General features: G+C 39.8%; 1 protein-coding gene across 1 annotated transcript in view; it reads left to right on the top strand.

The window, feature by feature from the left end:
• ABCA13 (ATP binding cassette subfamily A member 13) overlaps window positions 1–16,145 on the top strand; it is a 291,776-nt gene that overhangs the window by 240,426 nt on the left and 35,205 nt on the right. Inside the window, exon 56 of the mRNA XM_074945249.1 lies at window positions 10,277–10,427. Coding sequence (XP_074801350.1) covers window positions 10,277–10,427 — 151 coding nt within the window. The remainder of the gene's footprint in view (window positions 1–10,276; window positions 10,428–16,145) is intronic.

The following is a 16,145-nucleotide window of genomic DNA, read 5'->3' as shown; positions in this document are numbered from 1 at the left end:
AAGGCTTTAGGCACATAATAAGGTTTTACTACCATGTTCTAGCTGTAATTAACTACTCTAATAAAAATGCTCCAGAAAGAGAAATAATACAAATTTAGCAGTAATTACAAGCAAACATGACACAGTAATAGCGATGTACTACTTAAAAACAGTTTTACCTTTTCATTTTGTATGCATCTCATTAGCACTGGCATAATTCAGTGACACAGTCATCCAAACTATATAAACGATTATTGAATACAGGTAATGCCTCCCAGTTAGTTATTTGAAACCTAATACTAACCCTAGCCAAGGAACAATATCACAAGCAGTCACTCTGGAAGGTGTGGAAATGAAACACCAGTACAATGGAATACTATAATATTTCTGACCTCTGTCAATGGGAGTTAAATGGGCAGTAAAGGACACAATCAGAATAAATATCATATTAAAAAAAACCCTAATGTCCTTACCTATATTATAAATAATGACACTATAAAATGTTAGGAAAATCTGGCCACATACCCCATTTTTGAATGATATCTGTATGTCATAGCCATCAGTTTTCAACAATATGGTACTGGACTCCCATGTGGTAAGGAATAAGATTGTGTATAATGTACTCTTAAAAGCACACACTTATCTAGAATGTTTAAATAGAAAAAGAAAGGAGGCCATAGTGCTCACATTTAGATGTCACCGTTAGAAACTAAATATCACTACCATGCCACACAAATAGGCATTATACATCTGTACCATTTTCTTAGTTATGTTGCGTAGCTGCCTTCTTCCCCCCACCTTCTTTACTTTGCCCCAACAGCCTTCAGGGGTTCTGTATGACATGCAGCCCCTGCCGCTGAAGAGGGCTAGACACAGATCCCTCAGGAGGATGTCAAACCACTTTCAAGTATTAGCCAGAGACCAGCATGAGAGAACTTGACAGTTTCTTTGGCTCTCACTTCACTGCTACTTAAGCTTAATTCTCAGCACATATTTGTGTTTGAGTGCTTTGCTGAATAGTCATGAACTTAAGCCTGTGCTTAAGGCAAAGACTGGGTTTAAGTGGTTTGCTGAATTGGGGTCCTATTGATAAGGATTAGATAGGATGGGCACAAGTTGTCCCATTGAAACCAGTGGATAAAGTAATTAACATTTGACACTCCTAATATGACTGATTTAATTTCTCTCCCATGCATTCCAGCGTATAGAGAGATTTTCTATTACAGCAACTCCCAGTGTGTAGAGAGATTTTCTATTACAGCAACACCCATTCATATTTGAACTAGAAGTCATTTTTTATCTAAAATCTTGGATTAGAAGTTCATAAGGCCAGAGGGTACCTCTCCAAAGAGGGGAAACAACAGTACTTCTTTTCAACCAGAACTGGGCCTGTTTTCATGGTTATGATATTCAGCTTGATAAATAATTAAAAATGTAATTCAAATAGCTTTACTTCAAAAGCAGAATAAATTTGCATCAATATAATAGCTGAGATGGCTGTTGTAACACTGTATATCAGTATAATTACTTTAATTATAACTAAGCTATAGTTATATTAATTATATTTTAACCTTGTTTTTTTATAATGTTAATTGAGTATTAGTATGCACTGAATCAAATGTGCAGTTATAAGCACAATGGAGCTCCGAACTACTTTTGTGATTTGTAAATTTGTATGTCATTTTGACTAATTAATGGAATTTATCTCTCTGTTGAAGCCAATGCAAGTACTGGATTATATCACTGCCTTTACTTTATGCTTGTACTGCCTGAAAGAAGTTGCAAAAATCAAACTGAATATAAATTGGTGTCAACAATAAAACAAATCTTCAAGCGGGAGATTTTCAGGGGAGCTGAGCTTTTAGGCCAATGGGAGCTATGGGTACTAAACACCTCTAGAAATGAGCCGTTAAATGTCCACATTCTATTTTTGTTAACATCACAACATATAAAGGGCCAAATCCTGGTGCCTCGCTCACCACTAGTCTCCCTGAAGTCAGTTGGTCGATTTGTGTAAGATGAGCACGTTTTCACCCTATGGTGTTTTTCTGCCATTCTCCTATGGTCTTTTTTTGATTCAGTGCCCCAGAGTGTCCCCTCACTTGTTTCTGGGCAGGCGGGAGTATGAAGGTTTTCTGGCCCACACTAGGGACGCTGAGTTAAAAGACCATAGGGAGACTGGTGAAAAAATAACTGTGGGCCAAAACTTTATCCCCACTGACTTTAGTGAGGCTGCCCTTTCTGTCATAGAAACCACAACACTTTGCAAAACCAAGAACAACACTGCATTTATATAAAGCCTTTCTCCCCACTCCCTGAACTTTCTGAAAGCACTTTACAATGCCGAAGTAGTAGTAGTATCCTCAGTTTACAGGTGAGGTGACCAAGACACCGAGACTTTATAAAAAAAAAATAGATCAAGTGGCTGGAATAGGACCCAGGGCTCCCATTTCCCTGCTCTAGCTGCTAGACTGCACTGCCTCTGATGTGGGAGCTAGGTAGTTCTTTACCTTTTGAAAAAGGGCAATAATAATATGTAAGTTTGTAGCTATATTGTCTCCTAATAATGCATACATATCTAGGTTACACTTTACACAGTCTTAACTACTCAATAGAGCTGGTCGGCAATTTTTTGACTAAAAAATTTCCGTCAAAAATACCAATTAATTGAAGCTGAATTTTTTTGTGGGAAAGGGTCAGTTTCAACAAATTTCCCTTTTAGAAACAGTTTTTTTGGGGGGAAAAAAGTTTCAAAATTGTCCAAATCTTTCATTTTGACACTTTATGAAACCAAAAATTCTGTTTTAAGCTATTTCTTTTAGAAACTTAATTTCTAGTTTAAAAGAATTAAATCATTAAAAGCTCAACATTGAGACAATTAGAAATTATTTAAATGAAACACTTCAATTGACCTGAACCAAGAAAATAAGAATTCATTTGTCTGAATATACTTAGTAACAGAGCTGTGTTGGGAATCGATTTCCCATCCTGGGAAATTTTTGAGATTTTGACTTTTCACCCCAATGTGGTATGAGGAAAAACTGTAGAAATCTCAATTTTTTTCCCAGAATGGGAAAACCATTCCCTACACGGCTCTGTTACTAACTATATTCAGAGAAATGAATTCTTATTTTCTTTGGTTATTTAGGGCTAGATTGCGCTTTGCTCAATTCCCTGTTGCTGCATTTGGAGCCTTGGGAGGGAAACGTGGCTTTGAGTCCAGCCTCGCTCTGTCTATAGCAATTGGATACATCAATAGGCACAGTGTTTCTCAGCATAATACCAAAACAATAAAGGCAGTAATACAGCAGCCTACACTTACATAGCAACTTCCATCTAAATTACTTTAAAAACATCAATGAGCTATAGTGGTTACCTTTCAAACTTGTCAATAGCTTTAGGCAGGGAGCTCAAATGTGGTTGAAGGCATCCGTGTGGCCACACTAGATGGGCCACAATAGGGCCTTTATCTAGCAGACCCAAAGATCCTGCCATCTACATACGCAATATGCAAATGGAGTATGGGAGGGATGGGATATTATGCAAAATAGTGCAAATGAGCTGTGCAGTTCAGCATGTTAGGTCTATGATTTTTTGGGTTAGTCACTAAAATATATATTGTATTTATTTTTTTCTGCAACATCTAGAGGAAGCGTTTTTAGGGAGGGAGTTGAGAAATAAAAGGTTAAGGGATGGTAGACCACATCAAAGGGGGCATTCCAGGCATGAGGAAGAAGGCATATAAACTTAGGATCATGAAAAGAGATAAGTGAAGCACTCTTCTGGCTATCCATGGGGAAAGAGTCTGGGCCAGGTCTTCAGCTGGTGCAAAATGCCCTGCTCTATTGAATCCAGTAGAATGACACTAACTTACATCAACTGAGAATCTGGCCTTCTGTAGTTAGAAGTTAATTTCATTTACAGATATTTCTTACCAGGCTCTGAAGTCTCTAATATCCTTTGTCTATCTCAGACAGCATGTACCCTGAGCTGCCCCTTTGAACCACAACCCTTTTAGTGGCTGAACTGCTGGCATTTGCTTTCTGATTCTTAACCCTTTTGTCTTTCCTTTGAAGTCTGAGGAACAATTGCAATATGTTCTCTCTCTTTCCTTGGTGTAATCATTCAATGCTTGCACATCAAACAGGACTTTGAGGATCTTCCCAGAAAACTGCTTCATATTGGCTAACCATTGTACCAGTGCAAATCTCTCTTTGTGTAAGCTAGTTTTTACAACCATAAAAGGTTTTTTCTCTGTCTCTTCTGATCAGTTCATTTAATTGTTTCCCACCTATATGTCTTTTCTTAGCTCTGGTCTACACCGGCGGGGTGGGGTGGGGTGGGGGGGGAATCGATCTAAGTTACACAACTTCAGCTACGTGAATAACATAGCTGAAGTCGACGTACTTAGATCAATTTACCATGGTGTCTTCACCGTGGTGAGTCGACTGCTGCCGCTCCCCTGTCGTCTCTACCTGCGCCTCTTGTGGTGCTGGAGTACAGGAGCCCATGGGAGAGCACTTGGGGGTCAATTTATCGCGTGAAGACTAGATGTGATAAATCGATCCCCGCTGGATCGATTGCTGCCTGCCGATCCGGAAGGTAGTGAAGACATGCCCTTAAACTTTGCCCAATGTTCCTAGTTTGGCAGCTCAGAGAATGGTATAATTCCCTCCTGCCTGCAGATGAAAATGGGAAAAGACCACTGTTCCTGTGTTATATGTGATGTTTTAGGGAGTTTCCCCCACGACTTTTTCAATCATGATTAGTATAGTGTAACAGTTCTTCACAGAGAAGAGTTCTTAGTTTTCCTATAACTTGCCAGAGCAGGCAGTTGTTCTGTTGCAATAAAGATTACATCTTCTAGATGGCAGTGAAGAAGAAACCACCAGCCTTTGTCAATGGTATCTCCTGCTTTGGCTAAAATGCCAAGGAAACTGGACTTTTTGCTTGCATTGAATATTGGATGCTCAGATTCCACAGAAACCAATGGTTTCCTCAGTGTTCTCTCCAATTCCTGCTAGCCAAAGAAATTTTGAGCCCCGCAGCCAATCAATTCATAAATTCTTCTTTAGGTGTAGCAAGTACTGCAGGGCTTTGTTTAGCAGAGTTTCTGAATCTCTCTGTAGAATACCCTTATTGTCTTTCCCTTTGGGATGGAGGCCCTTCTAATCCAAGGTTCAGTATACCGTGAGCACCCAGGCCACCTGGGTGTGGCAGCCTGGCTCCTGAATGAACATGTATGAAAGAGGAAGAGGTTTCTGAGAGTGGGTGACTTCTGTGCAGCTGCTTCTTTTCCATATCAAAGTCCAGACATCTTCACAGTTTGGTTAAAGGATAGAAAACTAAGTCCATTTAGATATGACATCATGTTGCTAAACAAAATGGAGAAAACAGTAGAGTGCCACCAGCATAAAGCTAGAGTCAGACAATGGGGCATTAGACCCCTTTGTCAATAAACTTCTTTTACATCTGTTCTGTATTCTCTGTTAAGTCACTGAATCAATGTGTGACCTTGTTGTTTTTCGTGCCTCAGTTTCCCTATCTGTAGAATGAGGATAAAAATGCCTTTTTTGTAAAGCACTTCGCAATCTGCGAATGAAAAGGCTATACAAGAGCTAAGTCTTATTCTATTATTATTACAACATTCAACCTTAAGTCTTACTAGTTCTGCCTTAGATAAGGTTACCTCAATGTTTGGAGCATTACCTAAATTTTCCTTATACTTATTATAGAGAGTGCCTAGATAATTTACTTTACTTCAGTATATGCAGTATTCTAAGGTACTGTATTACCTAAAGCTATTGACAAGTTTGAAAGGTAACTACTAAAACTCACTGATATTTTTAAAGCAATTAAGATGCAAGTTGCTATGTAAGCGTAGGCTGCTGTATTACTGCCTTTATTGTTTTGGTATTATGCTGAGAAACACTGTGTCTATTGATGTACCCAATTGCTATAGACAGAGTGAGGCTGGACTCGGTCATCATAAAATCTTGCTTCATATATAAAATCAACTGCATTTTCTCTTCCTGCTCTTTTTCTCATTAACATGGATGGCTTAATAACATCATGCATATTATATGTGTATGTGCTGAGGGAGGAGGAGAATATAATTAATACAACTAATAGCTTTAAAGTATAAATTAAGGATAATTATGGTTTGAATGCAAAACCCTATACAGTACATTATATAATGAGGAGGATTTTTTTTTAACAGGTGGAATGCGAATTTCTCCTGTACACATGAAAGTAAAATGGAAAGATGAGATTTCCTTGGAGGTCAATTTATTTTAAAGAGGTGGGAAGTGGGGGTTTCCTTCCTCGGGTCAGCAGAACATTTGAAAACTAATCTGTCTTTTTGATTAACCTTTTTTTTTTTCAGAATGCAACAAAAGCATAGGGCAAAGCTAAAAAGTACTCATCCCGTAGTCATTTTGATTTGGAGATCCCAGTCAGTGAGATTGCTTATACTGCACTGGGGGAAGAACAAGCATCACACTATACACAACATAAAGTCTCAAACACCCACCACCTCAAATGGCTTTTTGTCCTCTGTAAACCATATATGACATTTTTCTATCTTGTAAAGAGCTAAAGGCCTCTAAAAGTAGAAACAAACAAAGGCCCTGATCTTGCTATTGGATCTGCTAGCAAGGACCTTTGTACCTGTGACGGATTGGATCACAGAAACCCCCTTGGGGCTGCCAACTGATGTCCCAAGGCTGCTTCTGCCCCTGCTTTCCCTGCCAGCTTGGGACTCCAGAACCCTGCCTGGTTGTACCAGACATGCTTGCCAGCTACAAACACAGACCCAGGTCTGAACTATGTCCCACAAACTGCAGGCTAAACTGAAAACAGCTTAAGAAGTGTTCCTGTCTCGAACACTCAGATGCCGAGCTCCCATGGGGGTCCAAACGCCAAATAAATCTGTTATACCCTGTATAAAGCTTATAAAGGATAAACTCATAAATTGTTCTCCCTCTACAACAATGATAGAAAGATATGCATGGCTGTTTGCCCCCGCCCCCTGGTATTAATACACACTCTGGGTTAATTAATAAGTAAAAAGTGATTTTATTAAATACAGAAACTAGGATTTAAGTGGTTCCAAGTAATAACAGACAGAACAAAACAAATTACCAAACAAAATAAAATAAAACACACAAGTCTATGTCTAATACAGTAAGAAAACTGAATACAGATAAAATCTCACCCCCATGATTATTGTCCCTTGTTCCTGTTTCTTTCGGGTATCCTTTGACAGTGGAGAGGCTATCTCTTGAGCCAGCTGAAAGCAAAATAGAGAGGTCTCCCAGGGGTTTAAATAGACTTTCTCTTGTGGTTGGACACCCCTCCCTCCCCCTGTGTAGAATCCCAGCTCCAAGATGGAGTTTTGAAGTCACATGGGCAAGTCACATGTCTGTGCATGACTCAGAACTTACAGGTAGCAGCCATTGTTTGCATGCTATCTTGAACGTTCTCAGGTAGACTTCTTATGTGGATTGGAGCCTTCCAAGATCCATTGTCCATTAAGTGTTTCTTGATTGGGCATTTAACTTGCAAATTCCTTTCTAAAGAAGTTGCCCAAATGCCTTACTAAGGCTACTTAAAATCAAACAAGTACACTGACAATATTCATAACTTCAAATACAAAAATGATACATGCATACAAATAGGATGAATATATTCAGTAGTTCATAACCTTTTCAGAGATATGTTACATGGCATATGTAGCCTAAAACATATTCCAGTTATGTCATATTTACTTTCATAAGCATATTTCCATAAAACATTATGGGGGGGGGGTAACGTCACAGTACCCATTAGAACTCCACATGAGTACAGGGTCTGCACTAGTTGATCTAATTGCAGGATCAGGGCAAAAGTGTGCAAGGCTACATGGCAAAATGTTTCAAACTCCTTTGCAATGTGTTCCTCCTTTATGGAAGTTATACTTCACCATCGGGACCCCCTGTATTTCTAGGTCTTTATGTTGAACTGGAAATAAGACACTAATATTGTCTTGGATTATCGGTGAAGCCAGGGACTCTAAATGGGTTCTATTGCCCTAAGGAAAATAGAAAACTAGCTAAAGTGTATCCCTACTGAGGCACAGTCACACAAACTGAGACTTAATGAATGTTTCGGCTGTTTGTTATTTTGCTTCCATAGGTGATCTTTTCCACCCAGATGGTAGAACCATTCTGGACGGGAATTGCCCATTCAGTTACTAGACTCACTAAACTAAATTCCCCCCTAATGAAAGTTTCCAGAAGTTAGCAAAATTACCCCAGCCTTTAATTTGGTCTCCTATGTGTGTGCCTTGCATATTGCCTCAAGTCAAGACTTCAGTGCTCCACAAGGAAGGTTTGTATCGCACTGCTCTGTTTGCCTTAATTTGAGGTTGCTCTCTGTATCTCTTACAATGTCTTTGGTGCCCAGGAAGGAATTGACTATAAATAGAATTTCTGCATGTCAGAGTTCATTATGGAAGGAATTCACTGCCTCTGCCAATTTATGCTAATATAGTCCACATTAGTAAATCCATGCCCTAAGATGCAGATGGCTTTAAAAAACCATTTAATTTGATTTAGATATGCTTGAAATAGTGTTGGGAGAAATTCTGTAATGTTTGTATTTATTTTTAAAGAGCAACCCTTGAACTGACCATGGGCAAATGGTGGAGTTTAATCCTGACTTTCATTTTATGTCATGTAACATTTTAGAGTTTACCAGAGCTCCTGACATGCACTTTTTGGTTCCATGCACACTTACATAGGTATTAAAATTTCATATATTTTATTTTTATTAAGAGCAAGAAGTCCATTCCAATGAGTCCCCAGCAAGGTGCATCATATGATGATAAATTAACTTTTGAGAGCATTTAAAATACTTTGATACTATGGTTCAGAATGTAAAATACACAGTTTGTACTACTTTCTCCCCAGACAAGAGAGCCTTGTAAAGGATTAACAGATACATATTTATGCTTTCTCCAATTTTGGCGTTTGTAGTCCATCTACATAGAACATTTGCTTTTCCATTTCTAAATGATTAGCTCTGTATTCAACCTTATTAATCAGATTCAGAGCAACACATAAGCACTATAGCAAAATAAAAATAATATCATATTGTAATTCAAAGCCTTTTTTTATTATTACCTTTTTTCCCCCAGAGCTCATCAGACTTTACAAAAAAGCATCTTGATTTTTGACAGGTCTATAGTTGCGCTGTTTGTCTGAATCATTTTCTGTAAATTTAAATCAGCACCACCAAATGTTGGATTAGGTATTGGAATAAATAAGGGTACATTTAGCATCATTATGGGTAATGAGACACCGTTGCAATCAAGCCTGCTTCTTAGCAATGAATGCAGTTTCTAGTAATGTTGTACAGCTACAAAACTGAGGCCAAAGACTCTGAGATGCAGGTGATAATTTATAAGTGACAAGTGTGTTTTTTATCTGGATATCATCATTTAAACTATTAGGCATTTAATATTTCTGTTTTGTTTTTTGCGTTTGCTGAAGAGTTTTTGAATATGTGGAATTACACACACACACACACCTCTCTCTCTCTGTAAATTACTGGGGATCTGCTTATCAGTCAGTATAGGCACGCTCTACAGTGCTTGAGAGAAGGCCCATAACTAACCTTACCCCTGATGAAACTGGCTGTTCTTGAAGTGTTCTACATCTTCAGGTCTGGTCATTCTTCTGTATTAAAGAAGAGTGTCATGAGGATGCTTTAGTAAGGTGGAGGGGGAAGGTACACCTGTGAAGTCAATTACTACATACCACATCTCCCCCCTGCTTTTCCCAAGGCCTGCACAGGAGGCTTGCTTCCTACCTCCTGTGGAGAAGCAGCAGAGCATGGGTGTCTCCAAGTGACAGTGCTAGGCTAGGTGAATACTTTATAGCATGGAGCCCAGAAGTAGCTCTGTCTCCAATTAGAGCTGCTGGCTGGGGAGCTAAAGCAGCTGCAGAATGGGGAAGCTCACTGGAACCAGAGGACCCTCTTCTGGCAGGACTGTGGGATTAGAGAGGGGAAAGAAATGGAAGGGGAAAGAGCACAGAGAGCTGCTGGGCTTATCTCAGGGAAAGTAATGAGAAGAGAGAGATGGGAGCTGAACCTATTCTACTCCCATCCCTCTTCTTCGAATTCTAAGGTGAATATACTTATTCTTGAGGACTGTTTGGATTAAGGCTGTAAAACAGTAACACCAGTACTAAGTATACTGTACTAAGGAAAATCACGCTCAAGTATTTAAATCTTTTGCTTTCCTTTTAAATAGGTCTGAAATGGATATATTGTCTGCTAGCTCTGAAGGGATTTTGATTGGCTACTGCCCACAGCAAGATGCCCTGGATGAACTTCTAACTGGTTGGGAGCATCTTTATTATTACTGCAGCCTGCGTGGGGTTCCAAAACAATGTATCCATAAGGTAATTATCCATGAGTAGCTTTGCAAGGAATAGATGGAGCAAGGTTGGGCTGTAGAGTTCACATGAGTTTCATTTTCTTGCACTAGAAAATGCACCTTTTAAGTCCGACATTTGTCTTTAACAGTTTTGGTCATTAGGAATCTTCTCTGCCCACCCCAAAATGTATTGATTACTTTGAAGTTTTAAATGTAGCATGATTTTCCTCTCATCCCAGTGTACATCAAGAGTAACTTCCCTGAAGTTATTGGAATTACACCAGTTTGAAAGCAATGCCTGGCCCACAAACCATAAAAGAATTAAAATTAAAAGTCTGCGTATGTAGCATCTTCACTTTTCACTTCACCATTCTGGCTTCTTAGCAAAATAACTTCAAAACTAGCTCTTCACCACTAATTTGCAGGCCCCGCCCAGCATAGGAGGCCTGTTGGGGGAATGGAGTGTGGTCAGAGTACGGCTGCACTGCTTATGGTTATGCTCAAATAAATTTGTTAGTTCTAAGGTGCCACAAGTACTCCTTTTCTTCTTTCAACTCCAAGGAAGGCCTTTGGGGAGACATTGCAGCTGCGCACAAGATAGAGCAGCTCTGGAGCTAGTCTAACCTGACCCAAGGACACAGCAAACCCCTGATGTAGCTCCAGGATTGAAGTTGGGCAGTAAAGTTAGCAACAGCCACATTTTCCCCTTCACTTGGGCCCTGTGTGTAGCAGAGCTTGGCTGGACCTGAGAACGCAGCTTGCTGTCTTAACAAGGCCCCCCCCCCTTGTAAACAGTGCCAAGCACCATTTACGATAGCTACTTAGAATTCAGCATCCAATCTTTTCCTTAGCTGTTCAGTGTTGTCAACCCACCTCATTAGTTTTGGATTAAAGACGGCCAGAGTACTGCAAACATGAAGATTTGTTCCCCTTGGTCTAAGGGAAATATATTAAGAGATAATTATTATTGCATTAAGCCTCTTGGTGAAAATTACCTGTCATCTCTATCCAGTGACAATTCCCTCTTATGATCAGCTTTTAGCACAACTGTACTAACCATCTATTGTCGTGGAATTTAATAGAGACACGGATGAGAACAGTTTCTGGCATGTCTCTTAGAGCTGTACATTCATTTAAGAGAATGCTGTTTAAATATTCATAAGTCTCACATAAGTCATCAACTATGTTTTGGTCATAAATGTAACTTAAAGCAGAAATCAAAGCTTGATTATTTAATTAGGCAGCAAAGTCTTAAAATGCTGTGAAACATGGTTCTTAACCTTCTCTGTTCTGTCCAACAGAACAGACGACAATACATCCTTGCAATGTACTTGTCCACATGGTAGAACGTATATAATAAACTGAGGCACTAATGTTGACAACAGTAGATATGGCGTGGAATTTTCAAAAGTACCTAAGTGACTGAAGAGCACAAGTCCCCTTGAAAGTCAGTAGAAATTGTCCTAATTCACTTATATACCTTTTAAAATCATACCTGTAAGCTCCCCAGTATTACAGCCAGGGTGTTTTAAGCAGAAGTGCCCCGATGTGGAATATGTACACAATATGCCCACAACATTGCTCTAAGGAAGCTGACTGACTATATCAGGTGCAATGTGTGCAGAATGAACATTTTCCATCCCAGTGCTGGAATTAGTCCAGTGCAAAACAGGGCAGATGGGGAAATTAGAGATAGCTGGAGCATGAATGAGCTAATGAAGGAGGATAGCTGCCTCGGCATTGTTGGGCATGTGGCAACTGCGTTAGATGACCCCTTGTAATAAATTCACCATGCGGGGCATCTTTGGTTCAGGGCCAGTTCAAAGCATAGGCACTATAAACCTGTGCCTAGGGTCATGGCTCCTAAAGTCACATGGTGATTTAAAAAAAACACAACTTTTTTTTTATTCCGGCAAAATTACAATAAAACACTGACATACTACATTGTCCATTACTTGTTACTTATTCAGGATCAGCTTTATATTCAAAGACCTAAAGAGTCTGGCTTATTGGCTGAGGAGCCCTCCTCCTTATCTTAGTATACAAAAAAGTGACCAAATTTCTATGTACTGATCCTCTTTTTGGCACTTCTCCTGTGTATGTACTTGGTGTGAAAGCTTTTCCATTACAAGGAAAGTCCATATTTCACTATACCACAATTCCGTAGGAGGGGAGTCATTTTTCTAATACCGTGCAATCCAAAGTCTAGTTAACAATAAAAAAGAAATGACTTTGTTGTGTTTAAAAGTAGATTCTTGACTGGAGCATTAAGTAAGCAGGTCAGGGGATCTCTAGGAAGGAGCATTTTGTCATAAGGTATCTTTAATCCTTTCCTCCCAAAATTTTCTAATTCCTGGACACATCTGCCACATATGTGAGTGTGTTCACTTTTTCTTGTAACCCTTCCAGTAGAGCGCCTCCCTAGCAGCAAAAATATAACGGATCTTAACTGGAGTCAAATGCCCCTATTGAGTTATTTATATTTTTTTAAAAAAAAAGAGCTGCACATTTTCATAAGTTCCTAAGTCCCATTTTCAAAAAGGTCTTAAATACCTTTGCAAATCTGGTCCTAGTTTCCTTAAAATAGACATGTCCAGTTTTGTCTGGGTATCAGATGGGGGACAAACTTTAGAAAAGCAAGACAGTCCAGTTTCATACCGGATGTGTGGCCTGCCTAGGTGCTATTGTAAATAATATACAATAACTGACCTTCAACCTTCCCCCAAAAGTCAAACTAAAGCTAAACCTTGTTAGGAAAAAAACAAACAAAACTTTTGTGTGAATCTGACCTAGGTATGCTATGCCCGTGTTCACTTCCTGTCCTAGACTCTTGTGTAGCATTGCAGTACAGTGTGAAGCAGCTGCTGTGCTGCACCTCAGAAATGGCTAAATTTCAGTGGTGAATGAAATGATCCCTGTGTAAAGTTGTATTTGAGCTTAAATTTGTAAACCGGAATGCTTGTGAATCCTTGAGGATAGCAGTTCCTATGGAAATGTAAATTGTTGTTTTGTTGTCTCACTCCCACACATTATGCTGTGCTTCAGGCCAAGCTCTCTGAGTGCTTACTGTTAAAGTGTTTGTGTTAACAAAAGAAGGAAAGAGCAGGCACTAGGGAACACAGTTGTTTGATTCGAAGGTGGAAAGCAATCTGAGTTCATTTTGTTTTACAGTGAGTTGGCAAGCGAGCAGGTGACTTACGGTATGCACTGCCCCATAAGTAAATATAATCTATTAAAGCAATAACTTCAAGGATCCGATCCTTCACTAGACAGATTTGTCAGCAGCAGGAATTAAATGCCTGACATGAAGTTGAGTGCACTTAATGTTCCAAAACAGTAATTAACTGAATGGGAAAGGATGAGAAAATGGGTCATTTGTTATCAAAGTGAAACTGTATATTATATGAAGTTTTAATCTGCTTTTTAAAGCAGCCCTAGAAGTTTCTTTTAAGTCATGATGTTGTAAAGCCTTGGGTGGAGTTTGAAGTGTATGCAGGGGGGCATTGCTTCCCCCCTTCCTCCAAGGTAGGGTTACCATACGTTCAGGTTTTCCTGGACATTGCCTCTTTTTTGATAGTCCATTCTCCATCCAGGCGAACTTTTCAAATAAGAGGCAATGCCTGGGATTTTTCCTTTGGGGGGCAGACATTACAGCTCAGAAAGAGCCATCTCTGTGCCCCGATTTGGCCCTCCATAGCTGCTGAATCCTGCCCATCCTGGCCCAACCTAGCCCACTGGGTAAGCGGAGTGGTAAGTGCCTCTTGGCTCGGCTGCCTGCGCCACTGTGGGGCCTCAGAACCCAGCCAGGAGGGGTGACAAGCCCAGACCCCCCACGCTGGAGAGAGGGAGAGGCCTGCAGGGAGGCCTGACGGGGCTGGCACTGCATCCCGGGCCTGCACCAGCCACTCTACCATCATGACAGGGAGTGCAACACTGCCCCCCACCTTGAATGTGAGGCTGCAGGTCCTCCAGCCCCCCCCCATACCACCTCCCAGTATACACACACACCCCTCTAGCACCCCCTCCCTAGGTGCAGGGTTCCTGAACATTAGCCACTCTGTGCTCCTGGTTAAATTCCCTCTGGATACCTGTGCGAGACCATAACAAAGATGGGGCAGGTGCCCGGTGACCCCACAGCAGGCTCAGCCCTGTAAGCCTTGGGCAGGCATGGCATTTGCTCCCCACGCATAGTCCCATTGGCCTGGCTAGAGCTGTCCCCCAAATATAGAAGTCAAACTATACCTATGTGTAAAACTAAATAGAATTTCAGTTGAGCTTAAATAATACACAGCTCTTGGGATGTTCAACCGGTTATCACACTGGATTGGCATATTTGTTTTTAAAAATATTTATTTTTATTACATTTGTCTCAGTGGAAATGGTTAGGGCTATATTCTGCTGTCAGTTACACCAGTACAAATCCAATGAAATCACCATAGTAGATGAGAGTAGAATTTGGAACACATTTATTCAAAGAATACAAGTATCTGTCCCACCTACCAACCTAATTAAAATCATAACAACTGCAATGTTTCAAGGCTTGGCCTATCAATATTAAAATTACTATTTCTGGTTGGAGATTCTTCAAACCAACCTTCTCTGATTTTTATCAGAGCTTCAAAAGCTAACAGATAGCCTGAAGGAGCATGGGCAGGGTTCGTCCTTCAATAAGTCCCCAGGTGGATTTTTGCTCCCTCGTGGAGCTCCATTGACTTGAACTCTATGAAGGCTGTGTGCTATTCTGCCCTCTGATACTTTGGTGACTTAACCAGAATCTGAGCAGAATTTAGTCCTACAGTCAACTGAGCTTTGCAAGTTTGCTTGTGTGCAGCTCTTTTCAGGATCACAGCTGAAAGTGCAATAAACTCCTATAACTTCAGCTAATAATATGAGTTTTCCTAAAATTGCTAAATTTACTCTGAAGAGTAATACATAATTTTTGTGCACAATTTGTAGAAAATTGGGCAAAATGTTTTTTTAATTATAGGGTATTAAAATGCATTCTAAGTTTGAAATGTTCAGTAAGTCTGTAATTATTCACACGAGTATCACCAGTTTATAAGGATGCAGTCCAACTCTTATGAAATTCAAAGGGAGTCTTTCTATAGACTTCAGTGAAAGTTGGATCTGGCTCTGTGTGTGTGTATGTGTGTGTTAACTATAAGGATGATGAGTTGTGCATTGTATTAATCAGTCCTATTCAGAAGTGACTGATCCAAAATTAACAAATTATGATATTTTTCGAAGTTAGTAGGATGGATAAATATCCAATACTAAAAATTCCCTAGTTTGGAGGTAAATCTGAAGAAAGTACCAGGAGAGTCTCAGTACCTCTTCCTATATATAATTTACCTGAGTGCTGTTACTGACTTTGGAAAAGTCTCTGGTTTAATAATTGGAATCAATTATACATGTTATTTTTTGCAGTGCAATCAGTATGCCTGGTGCTTTATTGATAGATACAAATGTGGTCCCTACCTTAATCTCCAATCTTACACAAATTTACAGAGATGCTTAACTTCACACCCTTGACTAGTCCCACTGGTTTCAGTGGGATTATTTGTGTGTAATGTTAAGTGTATGGGCAGGAATTCACAGCATCTAGGCCTTAGATTTTATAAATCAGCGGGAGTTGGATTGGACTCTAATTTAGGAAGAGGAGAGCTCTTTACTTGAGTTAGAATTATCAAGGTAACACATTCTGAAGTTTTCTTAAGGAACATTGGAGACTAGTGATACGGCT

This window comes from Natator depressus, chromosome 2 (genome assembly GCF_965152275.1).
Source record: "Natator depressus isolate rNatDep1 chromosome 2, rNatDep2.hap1, whole genome shotgun sequence".
NCBI lineage: Eukaryota > Metazoa > Chordata > Testudines > Cheloniidae > Natator > Natator depressus.
This window is presented reverse-complemented; position numbering and strand designations above follow the sequence as displayed.